Source organism: Marmota flaviventris, chromosome 18, assembly GCF_047511675.1.
Source record: "Marmota flaviventris isolate mMarFla1 chromosome 18, mMarFla1.hap1, whole genome shotgun sequence".
In the NCBI taxonomy this organism is placed as follows: domain Eukaryota; kingdom Metazoa; phylum Chordata; class Mammalia; order Rodentia; family Sciuridae; genus Marmota; species Marmota flaviventris.
Window position 1 is genome coordinate 51,426,048 of NC_092515.1, and position 16,535 is coordinate 51,442,582.

The 16,535-nt window shown below is 56.3% G+C and overlaps 1 protein-coding gene across 3 annotated transcripts in view; it reads left to right on the forward strand.

Moving 5' to 3' along the window:
* The window catches only part of Vac14 (VAC14 component of PIKFYVE complex), a 108,812-nt gene extending 92,717 nt beyond the window's left edge, over window positions 1-16,095 (forward strand). Inside the window, exons 15-19 of one of the 3 annotated variants that reach the window (XM_027933036.3) lie at window positions 4,760-4,934; window positions 6,303-6,421; window positions 7,581-7,660; window positions 10,446-10,596; window positions 15,430-16,095. In XM_027933036.3, coding sequence (XP_027788837.1) covers window positions 4,760-4,934; window positions 6,303-6,421; window positions 7,581-7,660; window positions 10,446-10,596; window positions 15,430-15,559 — 655 coding nt within the window. In that variant the 3' untranslated portion in view covers window positions 15,560-16,095. The remainder of the gene's footprint in view (window positions 1-4,759; window positions 4,935-6,302; window positions 6,422-7,580; window positions 7,661-10,445; window positions 10,597-15,429) is intronic. The other 2 variants (XM_027933035.3, XM_027933037.3) reach the window with 2 other exon arrangements.
* The last annotated feature ends 440 nt before the right edge of the window (window positions 16,096-16,535 follow it).

Sequence of the window (16,535 nt, forward strand, 5' to 3'; positions counted from 1 at the left end):
TTAATGTGGGTATGAAAAAATATGGGCAAATGTATAATACTTGCAAGCTGTGTTCCATTATTGACGCTATGCTTGAGAGCCAGGCAGGCTGCTCAAGCCGGGCTGGGGCTCAACAGAGAAGTGATGACGCAGCAGCCCTGCGAGGCAGCCATCTGCCAGGCCTCTACCCAGCAGGGATGGGCACCAGAGAAACAGAGTGTTGAAGAGAAACTTGGGCTCTGAAGCTGACTCTTCCAGCTCTGAATCTCCATTCCCCCTCCCCTGGTTAGCTGTGTGAGTGATGGTGTGGGTCCTTTCTGAACCTCAGACTCCTCTTCAGGGGGGTATTAATCCTATAACCTCTGTGCCTGCCCGGGTTGTGTGAGGAGACAGCAAGAAGCCACAGGAGGGTAAAAATGGGAGTTCGTAACCCACTTGAATCAAATATATGAAATATGATATGTCAAGAGCTTTGTAATGTTTTGAACAACCAATAATAAAAATTAAAAAAAAAAAAAAAGAAGCCACAGGAGGGGCTCAGAAGCCAGGGTCAGGCACATGGAAACTGAGGCTGCCTGTGCAGATCCCGTCATGGATTGTGGTTGCAATGAAAAGTGGACCCCCCTTCTTCCTTCCCCACTTCTTGATCCCAGAGTAGATACTGGCATCCTGCTGTGACCTCAGAGCTCTCCAAGACAGGGTCCAGCTGAAGGATCCAGACTCAGCCTCCCCTCTGCCCTGGGCACCCAGGACAGGGCCGTGTACCTGGTGATGACCCAGAACAGAATAGGAGCTGCTGTTCCCGGCCATCACTGCCTGGCTGGATCCCGGGAGGTTCACATGGCACATGTCATCTATTCAGGGTGCCCTGACTTAGCTAAAACCGTCACTATTATTCCTCTCCTTGAGGTTTTGTGACCTGCATCCTGGGAGATTCCATATCCCCAAACCAAGAATGTCTTGGGGTGAAGCAAGTTTGGCCCTCATCTCTGCTCTCTTCCCCTTGCCACAGCCACAGGACTGGCACTGCCAGGAACATAGCCCTGGGAGCCACTGACCCCCAAGGAGCCCTTCCTGGTTCTGCCCAGCACCCTCCTGGGGCCAGGGAAGCAGCAAATGTCCAGAGCATGCTGGAGGGCTCCCCAACACTGTGCGCTCTGGTGCCTGTTCCTAGCTCTCCCTCCCCTCTGCAGTCTTGTCTCCAGCGGGGAACTCCTGACAAGGAGGTGCTGATTTGAGTGTGAATAGTGTGCCCCAAAGGGCCACATGTTAAAGACTTGGTCCTCGGAGTGGTGCTGCTGGGAGTTGCTATGAGCCTTCAGGAGGTAGGGCTTTATAGGAGGGTCTTAGGTCACTGGGGACATGAAGGGGATTGTGAGACTTCTCTCCTCAGTGCCTCTGCTTTCTGCCTTCTCATGTAAGTGGTCTGCTCCACTATGTGCTCCCACCATTATGTGCCCCCCTCACCAGAGGCCCTGGCCTGGTGGGCATGAGGGCGAAAGTGTAATGTCAGGGCAGTGTGCAGGAACTTGACTGAGGTGAGCAGAGAGAACGTGCTGGAATGGAGTCTAGCATGAAGACTCTAAGATAAGCAAGGTCCCTTTGTTCAGTGACACCTAACAGTGATGATGGAGAGGCTGTCGGACACCAGGCCTTCTTGGTTTGAGGCTCACGCGGGTCACAGACAAGGCCCTGCCTTTGCAACTCATATTCTAGTGAGTGAGACAGGAACCCAGCAAACAAGGACACAACGTGACATAGTGACTGACACTCTGAAAGACATTGGTCCCATTCTTAGAAAGGGCTGGTGGGAGGAGAGGGCACATCAGAGTGGCCTCCCCAGGACTCAGGGTGGAGCTGAGACCTTGGTCACAGTAGGGAGCCAGCCATGGGCCAGGCCATGGCAGAGCCTTTAGGCACAGCAGGCAAAGTGAGACCCAGAACAGAAGAAAAGCCCGAGAGGCTGGGACATCCCCAGTGAAGGACAGGACAAGCCGGGCTCTGTGTTAGATCCAGGAGGAATCCCCTGACGAGGCTAGAGCAAGGGCTGGCCGTGCATTCCATAGGATGGCCCCAGCTTGTGTGGGGAGGGTGAGAGAAATAGCAGGAGAGAGACCCAGCAAGACGTGGCTGGCACTTGCCCTGGTGCGATGGTAGCTAAGATGGGACCAGGAGGCCGAGGCAGGAGGTGCTCTGAAGGTGAGGCTCCTGGACCTAATGGCCTGATGGCAGGGCCGAGTGATGAAGGAGGGCTCCTTGGGTTGGGCTTGAGCAACTGAGTGAGCAGTGACGTCGTTACTGAGACAGGAAGGGAGTCTCCAGGGACACCAAGAATGGGGTTGTGGTCCTACGAAGTTTGAAATGCCCTGTAGATGGCTGAGCAGGGCCATCCACCTGACAAGTGCTGTCCCACCCAGAGCTCAGCAGGGCTGGGGCTAGGGCCGCCCCTGATCGCCAGGCAACTCCGAACATATCCAGAATCCCATCAGGACCACTGGGAGATGCAGACCAGAGACGAGCAGAGGGACACCCCACCCTCAGAGGAAGGGGCGCAGTCAGGCGAGAGGAAAACCAGGAGAGGGTCGTGTCACCAGCAACAAAAGAAAAGTGTTTCCAGAAAACATCCCTGATCTGTAACGTGTCCCTTTCCCTAGGTTCTCTGGGACACCAGGAGACCTTGGCACCCGCCTCTCCTCACCAATCCTCTTGTCCCTCCTCCCCTCAGAAACTCACGACTCATCCTCACGAGAGGCCACCCCTGCCCTCCAGCTGCTGCAGGTCCCTGCTGGGCTGGGCCAGCCTGAGGTTCCTGGAGAGCGCTGCCTGGCAGCAGCTCAGCTGCTAGCCTCTGTCATGGAGACGGCAGCAGCTGCAGGCGACGGGCATTTGCGACCATTTGTCAGAACACTCCCCTTCCACCCCGGCCTGCCCTTCTGGAACATTTCTGTCCCACAGCCTTGGAGACAGGACTCATCTAGGGGTGGGAGCATGAAGAGGGGACAGGAAGTACTGTCCCAAGTCGTGAGGAAGGAGGCCGGCTGTCACCTCCACACTGGGGGCCTTGGCCCCTGTGTGCTCATGCTGAACACTGGCATCTCACATGACATGTCTGACCACTAAGTATTTCCCCCACTTTACAGGCAAGCATTGCCCCACTTAAAAGTTGACGACATTGCTGCGCAGAGACATTGAGGTCACACAGCTGGTGGCCTGAGCCATCAGGCTCCAAAGCCTGTACTCACCCCCTAGTGCTGGGAGAGCCACCCAGGCCAGTATGTGAGTCAGAGATGAAGTGGCCCCTTGTCCATTTGTCCACTTCCCCCCACCCCCACACCACCCAGCTCCTCTGTGCCTCTGCCTTGGTTGGGTTTCTCTCATGGTCTCTTGCCCAAGCCTGTGGGTTCCAGCTGGGGCTAGGCTGCCGACGGCCTGCCCACTGTTTGCTCTCCGTGCTTTGTCCTCTCCATTACCAAATGCTCGGGGACTTTTCCCGGTTTGGGGGTGGGGCTGAATCTTCTCCAGCCTGGTCCCAAAGCCATGGCTGGTATTCAAAGGGAACAGGAAACCAGTTCCTGATAATGCTCCCAGAGTTCCAGATGAGTTGACTGCCTGGGAGGAAGTGGACATGTTTCAGGCATGTTGCCTCAAAATGTGGTTCTTGTTGTTCGGCACGCAGGACCCTGAGGCCTTAACCCCTTGTCTGGTGTCTGGTGTCTGGTGTGTGGTGTTGCTATCCTGGGGCAGTGACTAGGAGTCAGGCAGATGATGACAGCCCCAGATGGGAGACTGTAAGGGCAAGGTGCCACGGGCCATCAGCCCACACCAACAAAAACACCATGCCACCCACCCACCCTCTCACCAGTCCTGTCCTCTTCCCAGTCCTGCCTCCCCACCCAACTGGGAAGCTATTGCCCAGGTAACCTTAAAGTGCTCTTCCCTCAAGGCTGGGCCTCTGAGAGCACGTGGCCCAATGAACAGGTCAACAGGCTTCCTCTGAGTCTGTCCTCAAGACCCCCTTGTCCACTGTTGACATCCCCTTGCCTCAGGACCTGGAGAACCTGCTTTCCTTCACTCCCTGGGTTCTTCTTTTATAGCATGGAGGCTGTTTTCCACCAAGCCCAGTCCCACCCCCAGGACTCAGAGAAGAAACATGGCCTGTGGCACCAGTGGAGCTGGGGCTGGTCCCCCTCATGCTGCCACCCTGGCAAAGCCACTTCACTTCCCTGTTCCAGGTTCTTCATCTGTACTCTGAGGATAAAGCTGTCATAAGGGCCATTCAGCCCACAGGTGCCTACCAAGCCCCTGCGTCTGCAGCTGTCCCCCCAGCAGAGGATGCACATGAGCAGCACAGACCCCTGACCTCAGAGGCTTTTGTGAGGGGACAGTAACAGTGACCCATGTGAGAAGAAGTTCTCAGATGAAGAGGAGATCTGCCCAGGCAGAAAAGGAGGCTTAGGGCTTAGGGTGTAGCTCAGTGGTAGAGCACTTGCCTAGCATGTGCAAGGTGCTGGGCTCAATCCCCAGCACTGCAAAAACAAGAATAAGAATGCTAGCAGGCATGGTGGCACACGCCTGTGATCCCAGAGGCTCAGGAGGCTGAAGCAAGAGGATCACAAGTTCAAAGCCAGCCTGGGCAACCTAGTGAAACTGTCTCAAAGTTTTTAAAAGGCTGGGAATGTGGCTAAGGAGTAGTAGCACCCCTAGGAGGAGGCTCCCCAGGTCGAGGCCCAGAGGCATCCAGGGTGACCTAAGCATAAGTGCCGCTCTCCCTGTTTTCCAGGCAGCTCTGTCTCCTGTTGAACGCAGAAAACATCTTCCACTCAATGGCGGACATCCTACTCCGGGAGGAGGATCTCAAGTTTGCCTCTACCATGGTGCACACCCTCAACACCATCCTGCTCACCTCTACCGAACTCTTCCAGCTAAGAAATCAGCTCAAGGACCTGAAGACTCTGGTACTCCATGCCCATGGGCTCTGACCCCTGGTTTAGGCCATGTGCAAACAGGCACCCAGTGTCCCCTCAGCCTGGCCCAAGAGGAAACAGAGATGAAGTCAAGGTCTTCCCTGGTCCAGGGTAGAATGTGGAGGGTAAACAGCCAGCTATGGAGTGAGTCACACACTGCTGAGGTTTCTGCCCGCAGAAGGCTCCATGCCCTGTGCAAGGTCCATGTGCCCTGCCTGACCCACCAGCAGCCCTGACTTCTCTACTCACTGACCCGACTCCACCTGGTACCACAGCTCTCCTGGCTCAGGGCCCACCTGCTGGGCAAGGCCACCTCTTAGGTCAGGCTTCTGGATCAGAGACCTGCGGGGGAACTAGGGCTTAATTGTTCTCCCCTTTCTCCTTGCCCTGGCCCCTCTCCCAAAGCTGGACACATTCTGTCTCATAAAAGACCTTTACAGGGTGTCATGTTGCTGCCTGCACAGTCCTTTGGTTGAGGACACCCAAGGGCTGGTCAGAGAAAAGAGGGAGGTACTTGTGCAAGACAGGGAGAGACAGCCATCAGGCCCCTCTTATCCCAGCTGAGGGAGGGAGTAGGCTGCAGAGGCCACCAGGGGCTGGCACCGTCCTTCATGCAGGAGCTCCAGGGGTTTATTCCCCGATCTGGGCTTTGGTCACCTCCCCTCTGCTCCTCTGCCCAGCTCAGTCCCTGTGGATCCTGCCTTTACCCACCTCCCAGGAGTCGCAAGGACATCTAAGCCCATATCTGAGGGCGTCTGGGGCCAAGGAGCTCAGAATGATCCAGGCCACAGCCCTGCCTTCCTCCTGTGGTTCCTTCCATACATATACAGAGGGCTTAAGAATTTTTCTTAGCGGTAGGGACTCCTCCGAGTGTGGGCTTCTGGGCTGGTGTCCGATGAAGGCCAAACATACAAGGTGGGCTGCCAGCGGGGAGGAAATGGCATTGGTGACAGAGAGGAGGACCCAGCCAGCATCTCCTAGCCCCAGGGGAAACTTCTTGGCCCACACCACCCAGCCTCCCAGACTCCAGGACCACAGAGTTCTGGGGAGGACAATGACTGTTATTTTGCCAGGGGCAGAAACGCCAGCACAAAGGGTAGGCTCGCTCCGACCAGGCCCTCATGCCACCACGTGGCTCTGTGGGGCTGGGAGGTAATGACAGGGTCTGAGGAGGAGCTGTCAGCGTTTCCTTTGTGACAGCTTGTTCCCAGCTGGGCTGCCAAACAGCTAGGGTGCTGAGTTGGCACCCTGGCTGCTCCCAAGGGCCCCCAGTTCTCAGGCCCTTCCAGGTCCTTCTCTCTGCAGGTCCACCTGGAGTGGAAGGGCAGGACCTCCTAACTGCTGCAGCTCTCTCCCCAGGAGAGCCAGAACCTCTTCTGCTGCCTGTACCGCTCCTGGTGCCACAACCCAGTCACCACGGTGTCCCTCTGCTTCCTTACCCAGAACTACCGGCACGCCTATGACCTCATCCAGAAGTTGTATCCTTTCTCACACTTCCGTTTGGTAACCGGCTGAGAGATAGGAGGGGGCCTGCCATACTCCTGCCCCGCCCTCCCCTCTGACTCCAGGGCTGTGCCACCTGGGCCACCCCACCAGGGGCACCATGAGGGGCGTGTTGGAGAATGCTGTTTGCAGCGAACGGCCATCTCAGAGCCGCCTTCACATCACAGTTTGCACCATTTTTGTGCAGGCTGAGAGGATGGGCAAGGCCTGGGAGTAAGACCACGCCGGGCTGCTGCAGGAGAGCCTAGGTGGGGTCTTTAAGTTGAGCTGTGCTGTTGGGACCTTCCAAGGCCACAGAGCCAGGGCCTGGGAAGCTCTGCGGATGACCCAGTGAGAGAAAACAGGCTGGACAGGAAGCTTCAAGAGGGGGAGCCCGCGCACACCTCAGTACCTACCTTACTGAAGACCTCCATGGCCGCGGCCAGATTTTCTTTAATGCTGAAAAGCAAACTAACCTCTAGTACGAGCCTGAGGTGTGACTGTGGATCAGAGCTTTATTTAGGAGGCAAAAGTGGCCACCTTCCTCATGGGCCAGGAGCTAGGGGAGGAAGGAGGGACGTGAGGTGCTTCAGCGGAAGTCAGATGTGGCTGTGACTGGCTCCCTTCAGGGTGTCTTCTCTCCTTCCACAACCTGAACTTGCTCCTCTTGGCCACTTGTGTGACCTAGAGACAGGGAAGCCACTGCCCAGCTTCACTGCTTGATACAGCCCTGACATTGGCCTGTGGTGGGCTGTCCTCAGAAACATGGGCCTTTCCTGCCCAGCCCTCCCTCTGCAGACTGCAGGACCATGATAAAGAGCCTCTCCAGGCCCAGTACCACTCCTGGTGCCCCAACCCAGTCACAGGGGCACAGAGAAGAGAGCTGCCAGAGGGGAACCCGAGCACCCACACAGGAGGAACAGACAGGCAAAGAGGAGAATAGAAGTGTCCTTTGTATGCCAGATTATGGCTAGCAAGAGCCAGGCTCTGCCCAGGAAACCAGGGCCAAGTGGGAGGGATGTATGGAGCTCTGAGCTGGGGCTCAAGCCCCTGCAGTCCAGCCTCTGCCGGCTCTTAGGAAGGTATGGCCAGCGTGGCCCAACTCTACAGCTATGCTGGTCCACTGGGGAGACTTTTCCTTGACTGTCCACCCAGTGGGGACCTGGAGGTCACAGTGGACTTCCTCACCGAGGTGGACAAACTGGTGCAGCTGATTGAGTGTCCCATCTTCACATGTAAGGCTCCTCACTCTGTCACTTTTGTTAGCTGGCCTGGAGTAGGTGGGGTGGAGCCAAGCCCAGAGACAGACTCTTGGCTTAGTCTGCACAGGGAGGATCATCCCAGGGATGCTTCTGGAATGTCAAGAATGTAAGGCTGGGGATGACCAGGCTGAAAGGCCAGCTGGAGCAGGACTGGGGCACATGGAATTAGAATTTGGTCCTGCCTCTCTTCAAGGTGGGTCTCTTGGACATGGTCCAGTGCTTACACAAACCCACCTGAAGGTTAATATCAGGCCGTGACCCAAGGCTGTCCCCAGCCACCCATCCCTAGCATGCTGCCCTCCGCCCTGCATTTCTGTAGTTGTGGGGTACCCAGGCAACCCTGCCAGTTTTCCTCTTTGCCCAGGAGACATGCTCTCCTCTCTGAAAGAAGAGATGGCTGTAGTAGGAGCCAACGGGCAGGAGCTGCCTGCCGAGTAACACCCCGGCTAGATGTGCTAAAGTGGCAGCGGGCGGGGTAAGCACAGCTCTTGGCACCTCGACACAGGCATTGCCTACTCCCCGAAGCAGGCCACACTCTGAGTGACACACATGGGGTAGAGAAGCCAAGGGCAGCCCTGCTAGTGGCTACCTTCCAGGCCAGGCTGCCTGGGCCCCCAGCACTCTGGCAGCACCTCTGGTCCACCCAGCCTAAGCCATCAGCCCTCATTCTGGAGCCCAAAGCAAATGCAGGGGCTCAGGGCTTCCTCTTTTCCATTCAGAGAGCCAGCTTCTCAAAGCAGCAGGTCCAGTGACCCAGGTCCTAGAACAAGAAGGAGACCTGTTGTCAGCAGAGTGCCCTGCAGCTGTGTCCCAAGGGGGCCCTGGCCTGACTTCTCACTTCCTGAGGGTTCCTTGTGGCAGGACTGTATCTGAGGTCAGGTCCAGGCTAACCCTGGAGAAGCCACCAGCTCCCGCTCCTCAGCCAAGGACCTCTGTGGGCAAGGCATTGACAGCAGAGACGCAAGCCTGGCTTTGACCCGCACCCATCCCAGCTGAGTGGCCTGGACCCTGCTGGTGGGTGGCTGGCTCTGACACAAGGCAGTCCCAGCTTCCCCAACTCCCAATGGAGGAAATGACTCAAAACTGTCCCTTGCTTCTCTAAAGCCATGTGGATAGTAAACAGGTTTCCTCTGTTGATCACCAGTCAACACAGAGGACTTCTACAACTCTGACAGGTGTGGGAATTCCTCCCCACCAGCAAGCAAGCAACATGAAGCAGACACCAGCCAGACATCTATCCAATCCAATTCAGTTCTGAAACTGCCTGAAGACAGCATCAGATCTCAGATTCCCAAAACTGCTCCCCTTCACTTCAGATGCCAGTCACAAGCCCCAGGTTGCTTTCATTGTGCTTCTGACCAACTGGCTACAGTGCAGCCTTGGGTTCGGTTAATTTGTTGGAGCATCTCACAGAACTTGGGGAAACATGTTTGCCAGTTACTCCTAAAGGGTATTCCAAGAGACACAGATGAGGAGCCATGTGGGGTGAGGTGTAGGAAGGCCGTGCCACCCTGCAGATACTTTTGTACATCCCACTATCCAGAAGCTCTTGGAACCCAGTCCTTTGGGATTTTATGGAGGTTTCATCACTTAGCCATGCTTGATTAAATCACTGGCTGCTAGTGATCGGCTCAACCCTTAGTCCTCTCCACTCCTGCCTTTCAAGTGATCAGCCCCATCCTAAAGCTACCAAGGGCCTGTCTGCCATCAGGTGCCTCATTAGCATTCAGAAGGAAGTGTGTGCCAGGACACTGGGATGAATACCAGATGTGTATTTCACAATATCAATAGACCAGGCCTGGGGACAATTGTCAGGTCACCATTTGTGACTTCTTCCTGGAAGGACTGTGGGAGGCCTCTCCCCTACTTCCTGGCTCCAAGGACTGACGGTTTAGTCTCCCAGCGTCCCACCGGCCTGCTGCTGGGTAGGCATGGCCACTCCAAAAAGGTGTGGCTTGTCCACAGAGGGTGCCTGAGATGGAGCCCAGAGACACAGAAAGGAGAAGCCAGTGATCCTCCTGCACAGGCTCAGAGGAGAGCAGTAAAGGCCTGCTTCCAGGCCAGTCTCCCCTTTGGGCCTTAGAGAAGCTGGAACTGCCTTGGAATGCAGCAGGCCACCGGTGGACACCCCAGGTCAGAATGGGTGCTGGGCAGGGACCTCTGGGAGGTCGTAGCAGCCTGTTTCTGAGTTAGATATCCAGAAGCACCTCCCAGACACTGCAGGCTTGGCATGTGCCTTGCTACACACAAAAGCTTTTTCCCATCCTGCCCTCCCTTAAAGCTGTCCTAATCCACTGTCTTTCTTTCCAGCTCGCCCTATTTATAGCTCACGTGCTGGCACGTGCAGAACTGACTGGGGAATCTGTTACTCTGCAAGCCCCCAACCTCTTATTACCAGGGAGGCAGCTGAGCACAGGGACGGGGGGGAACAAGCAGCAGGTTTGGGGGTCCTCAGACCAAGGGGAATGCTGAAAAGATGAGACCGGCAGGTGGCCAGGTAGGAAGAGAAATGAAATCATAGAAATGGCTAAGGCACTTCCGGAGGAGGGGGCAGGCCTGGCTGGCTGTGGAGGAGCCCCTGTCTAGATCTAAGCCACAACCGCTCAGCCAGCCCCTGCAGGCTGAGTCCATAGTACCCAGGGTGGCCCTCTCCCAGCCAGGCTGGGCAGGGGATCTGGGCTGCATGTATTTCAGTTTCACAGTAGCTCCGGGATCTCTCACCTCTGACCCCTGGCCTCTGCCCTCTTCCTTGCCACAGATCTGCGCCTGCAGCTGCTGGACGTGAAGAACAACCCATACCTGATCAAGGCTCTATACGGCCTGCTCATGCTGCTGCCCCAGAGCAGTGCCTTCCAGTTGCTTTCTCATCGGCTCCAGTGTGTGCCCAACCCTGAGCTGCTGCAGACCGAGTGAGTGCTGGGCCAGGGGCACTGCCCTCAGCATCCCTGATCGCTCGGGCGGGGGCGGGGGGTACACAAGGGACCACCTAGTCTCCCTGCCTCAACACCCACCCCTTTGTCACTATGGCCCCATCCACCCACAGCCACTTGCCCTTAGCCCTTAGGTCCTGCAGAGCCCCAGGCTGGGGGTTTCTGGCACTATTCACAAGGTGAACAAGCAGCAGGGTCTTCTCCATGCAGGGGTGGGGGCACTTAGTGAGACCAGGACTCAGTCTAGGAACTGAGAGTCACCGAGTAGAGGCCCCTGGAGAGAGCTCCAGGGTAGGGGAATGAGACAGATAGTGCAGATGGCAATCAGACCAGGAAGCCAGAGAGAGCCCAGGGGTGGGCACCCCCCTGGCCTCAGACAGTCATGCCAACCCATCTGCAACACAGACTCAGACCTGGGACACAGAGACCCCAGCATCACTGGGACCTTCCCGGCAACATACCTGGTGGGACGGGAAGCGAGGATGCACCCATGGCTACCCTGCTGGGGTCCTGCCTGCAGGAAGAGTAGGTCTCTGAGAGGCCCAGAATGGCATCCTCTGGGCAGGGGGGTCCACGCTCCCACCCTGAACCCACTGCTGGCCCTGGCCCCAGAGCCTCTTGGGCTGTGTCTATATTTGGTAACCCTTGGAGGCTTTGCCTCATCCACAGGCATTTGGCATCCGAGATGGAAAATTTCACTTGTCAGGTCACCATGGAAACAAGCAGAGCCACTGAGAAGATTTACGCTGACTGGAGCGCACCCAGCTTGCATCAGATGCCCTGTGTGTCTAGAATCCCCCTTGGCTGTGCAAGCCACTCGGCAGGCCCGGCGCCTTGCTCCAGCAAAAGACTTTGGGCATTTGCCCTTGGGGTGGACGTAGGCAGCCTTGGGGTGGACCTGCCAGATTCAGACCTTGACCAAAGTCCTTATGCCCTCAGGACCACTGGGCTTAGTTTCCTGCCACCTTGCCCCAGAGCCTGGCCTCCGCAGAAGCCACGGTCTGATAGGTCTCCCAGATGAGGCCCAGATCCTGCCTTCCTGCCCCTTTCTCCATACAGCAGCTTTCTAGGTGACAGGCTAGGCCTTCTGCTGCTGCCATCTCGTAGCTCAGGGTACCACCCAGGTAATCCCCAAGAGCCAACATTCAGTGTTCTGAGTGTCCCAGGGGAACAGGGACACTGGTGGGTTGGGTTTGCATGCAGATCCCCCCGGCCAGAGCACCTCCAGCCCAGGGACTTGGAGAGAGGCCCAGAAGCCACATAGCACCTCGCCAGCCTGGCCTCTGCATTGCCTTTTTAATGTCCTGTAGGTGTTAGGGGCTCCCTAGAAGGCACCTAGGAGGGGAAGGAATAGCATGAAGGAAGGAAGAAGGAGGGAGAGCTCCTTCCTGTGACCACGGGTTTCCCCTGGGGGAATCTGCCTTCCTGGTGGCCCCTGGGCCAGGCTATAAGCCCTGCACTACCCACAGCCACTCCAAGAGCTCTGCACGTTGCCTCTTGTCTTGGGAGGAGAGTGAAGGTTCTCAGTGCTCAGACCCTTCCCCATTCTCCCCAATCCAGGTAGAACAAGTTTGCAGAGGGAAGCTGGAAAAAAAAAAAATGAGTAGTTCTTCAAACTCTCCTATGGTCTGAGTCAAGAAAGTCTTGAGCAAAGGGGTTGAATTCTCTGATTCTGCGAGTCAGTAGATGACACAGTCCTCAACTAGGATCCCGTCTGAGCTCTGGCATAGAATGTGTCTCTGTGGCCTCAGACAAGCCCCATACCCTTTTTGGAATACTGGTTTCTTTATAAGTAAATGAACGTTTGTAATAAATAGGTATGTGGTTGAGAAGAGGGCTCTTCCCAGCCTTTCAGATCTTAAATTCCCAGCCATTCTTTGAAAGGGCCTCATCCAGAAGGCTGAGAAAGGAGGATTGCAAGTTGAAGGCCAGCCTCAGCAACTCAGCGAAGCCCTAAGCAACTTAGGAAGACCCTGTCACAAAATAAAAAAATAAAAAGGACTAGGAAGGTAGCTCAGTGGTAAAGCACCCTGGGTTCAATCCCCAGCACCAAAGGTGTGGGGATGGACTGGGAAAAGAGAACATAGTCACAGGCAGTGGATGAGGAAGAGGCCTCAGAGAGAGCTGGGGGAGAGGGTTGCAGGGTTGGGCACAAAAGAACAGCTCACACTCTGGAAAGGGGGCTAAGGACAGACCCAGCCCAGGGTGGGGCGGGCAGCTGGCAGGCAGTGTGGAGTTGCCCAACAGGCCTGTGCTGGGAACAGCTGAGGAAGTTTCTCTGCTCCTCACCCACCCATGCATTTTGCCCCCACCCCCTCCAGGCTTCCAGGCCACTCTCAGGGGTCCTCAGTGAGGCAAGAGGGAACCCCTGAAAGCTGGTGACAGGTACATGGGTAGTGACAGGAGAAAGGGCCAGCTCTGGGTTCTGGAATCCTGGCTCTGTGATGCTGTCAGTGTCCCCATCACCCAGTACCTGCAGGTGGTTGGAAACAGAAAATGTAGGGCCTGAACAGTGATCATGCCCATAACAGGCAAGAGAAAAGCCTTGCCCTCCATGTTCAGAGGTCCTAGGCAGTGTCCTCCACTCCCAAGGGGACACACCCTACCCTGCACTCAAGACCTCAGGCCAGGAAAGGTCCACCTATCACTTGCCAAAGTCTCATGCAGCCCACTCCTCCCAGCCCCCTACTCCTGTCTCTTCGGTGCTCATCATCCTGAGGTTTGCCTTCCATTGCCAGCATCTCATTAAGAAGCCCTCATCACCGGGTGCAGTGGCACACACCTGTAATCCTAGCTGCTCAAGAGGCTGAGACAAGAGGATCACAAGTTCAAAGCCAGCCTCAGCAAAAGCACAAGGCGCTAAGCAACTCATTGAGACCCTGTCTCTAAATAAAATACAAAATAGGGCTGGGGATGTGGCTCAGTGGTCAAGTGCCCCTAGAGATGTGGCTCAGTGTTCAATCCCCAGTACCCCCAAAAAAGAACCCTTCATTTCAGTCCCTGCCTTGGACCTTAGGCCTCGGGTTTGCTGGGGATATTGTTGGGAGCAGCTTGCAGATCCCTGGTCCCCCCGCCCCCCCATCAGATGATCCCTGTGGCCTCGTTCTCCAGGTCTGCACACCTTTTCCCTGATCCAGCCTAAGTGGGTTAGGGAGCAGCTGGACACATCCTGGATTTAGAGCTTCAGTGTCCCTCAGCCTCCTCAGAAGCCCATGTTGCTGCTCTCTTGGGGCACTGGCACCTTGGCCACAGGGTACTGTGCCAGGAAGATCCCTCCCTATTCCCAGGAAAGGCACAGGCAGCAGCAGTATGCACAGTCAGGCCACCTAGAGTGAACCCCAGCCTGGCTGCTTCAGATCTATATTGAGCCCTGACCCAGGAAGCAAGGGTTTGATACCATCCAAGAGGCTTCAGGTGGTATATCTTTCACAGAAGGGTAGGAGGAACAGTTGTAGGGCAGGGCATAGGAGGCCAGCTCCAGACAGTATCTCGGCTATGGGGAGTAGTCCCCTGCCCACATCCTGGTGAGCTTCAGATGCCATCAGACTCTGGCCATTGGTTTCCTGTGCTGAGCCAAGCTCATTGGTGAGGGTGTGTTGGGTGGAGCTCCATTGCAATTCCCCCAAAATGGACTGAACAGCCAGTGTGCGCAGCCTTGGACTGCTAGCCTGGCCAGCCTCACCCCAGAGGTACAGAGTTGTAGACACAGCAGCCACCCCTCAGAGCTGGATGGGATCTGGGCACCAAGCTAAGCTCCTGGTTGTCCTGTCTGGAGAAATTCTTATCATCCCAGTGCTCTTATGGCAATTCCCACTTACAGATGAGGAGACACTGGCATGCCCAGTTGGCCAGAATGTGATCCTATTGAGGTGGGTCCAGGCCTCTCACTCCTGCTTGCAGCGGCTGCCTGCACACACACGCACGCGCGCAAACACACACACACACACACCTCTATATTGGGGGTCTCATCATGAACTCAGGACCCAGAAACTTTCTGCTTAGCTGTGCAGCCCACAGTCTTTATGAGACTTTTAGCCAAGGCCACCAGATCACAAGGCGCCATAGATCTACTTCTGCAAGCCAGTGAGGCCAAAGGAGGCAGCAGCAGAACATTTCACGAGTCACTGCTGGAGGGATGGTTAGGAATGAGACAGGTCCAAAGGGATCCGGTCCCCACCTGTAAGCTAAGCACCAGGCTTGAGCAGGGCAGCGGGGCTACTTACCACACTGTACAATCAGGGAGCACTGTGTGCACTGTAGCTATGCAGCCCACAACCCGTGCTGCTGCACAGAACAACAGGAGGGTGGTAGCAACAGCCATCAGCATATCTAGTGGTGAGACCAGCTCTTCTTCCTCAGGGACAAGGAGTAATTGCAGGCCTCAAGGCCCAAAAACTCAAAAACAAATTTCCTGCCAAGTGAGGGCCCATCAGAGACTTCAGTGATCCCAGTTGTCCCCATAGCCTTGCCCTAGAGAAAGAGCCAGGCTGTCCTCCCCCTTCTCCCCAGACCCTGTTCCAGGCCCCAGCTGGCTTCCTGGCTGGCTGCTAGCCCTGGCTTTCACCCCAAAGGGAGCCACTCATAAACAGGAAATGCTTCCCCATGCAATGCCTGCTCTGGGCGCCATTGCCAACCCACAGCCTGGGAGTGATATCCAAGTTCCCACCAACTGCAGAGGGGGGTGTGCCTGGGGCTCCCCAGCTTTGGGGGACTGGCTGTTAGAGAGGGGTTACTGGGCAGGGGGCAGACAGACTCCCAGGGGCTGAGCCCCACCACCCTGCAGCTCTGCCCATTCTCACTGCCTACCACCAGGAGCCCCCATGTATTGCAGACGCTGATTCAGTCCTCCACTCCTCCTCAGAGACAGTCTGAAGGCAGCCCCCAAGTCCCAGAAATGCGACTCGCCCAGCATCGACTACGCAGAGCTACTGCAGCACTTTGAGAAGGTCCAAAACCAGCATCTGGAAGTGAGGCACCAGCGGAGTGGGCGTGGGGACCACCTGGACCGGAGAGTTGTCCTCTGACACACCTGGCATGGAGAAGAGCCCAACCAACCAGGGGCCCGTGAAGCACTCAGGGTCTTCAGGATACCCTCCCAAGGAGCCTGAGGACCTGCCTCAGGAGCAGGGCTGGGCCTGACCACCAGCCCAAGGCAGGGAGTGGGTGAGGCTGCAGCACCCCAGCTCCTCTCAGTGCTGTCAGCTGCACGCTGGCTTCAGACAGCTGGCATTCCACCAGGGTAGAGCCACAGCCTCAGAGACCACCCATCCTCTGGAATCCGTCTCGGAACTTCTAATACCCCCTTGTGAAAAGAGCTTGACCTCAGCCCCGAGAGCTTTGGTCTCATGTGCCTGTGTATACATACATGAACGTGTGTGTACGTATGCATGTGCACACAGGGGTCAGCACAAAGGTCTCTACTGAATGATGTGCACCCTCCCCACTCCCGCCCCAATAAAGATATGACAGAAACCTTAACTCGAACCTGTCTACTCCTTCCCTGCTGGCACTTGTGCCCCACCTGTTACTGCAGCTGCCCCAGGCCCTCATCTGTCCAGAAGATCTGGTCTCTTGCTGGCCCCAGAGTGTGTTGTCTGTACCCCCAGGACTGGGCCTGCACACTCACCTGACCTGAGCTATGTCCTTGGGGCCCAGCTCTCCACTTCTAGGACCCACACCTTTCTGGCCTGCCCTAGAACCCTGAACCCTGCCTTTCTTCATATCCTGATCTGACTTCCATTATGAGTCCCTTGGGCAATGGAACATGTCCCCATCAGGCCCAAGGGAGCTGAGCCTCAGGGTTTTCTGGATGAAGGGGACTCTGCTGAACACTCTGCAGATCACTGGGGAATGAGAGGAAAGGCCAGAGCACTCGGGGGAAGAGGGACAGGTGCCCCAACACTTAGTTTGGCTGAAAG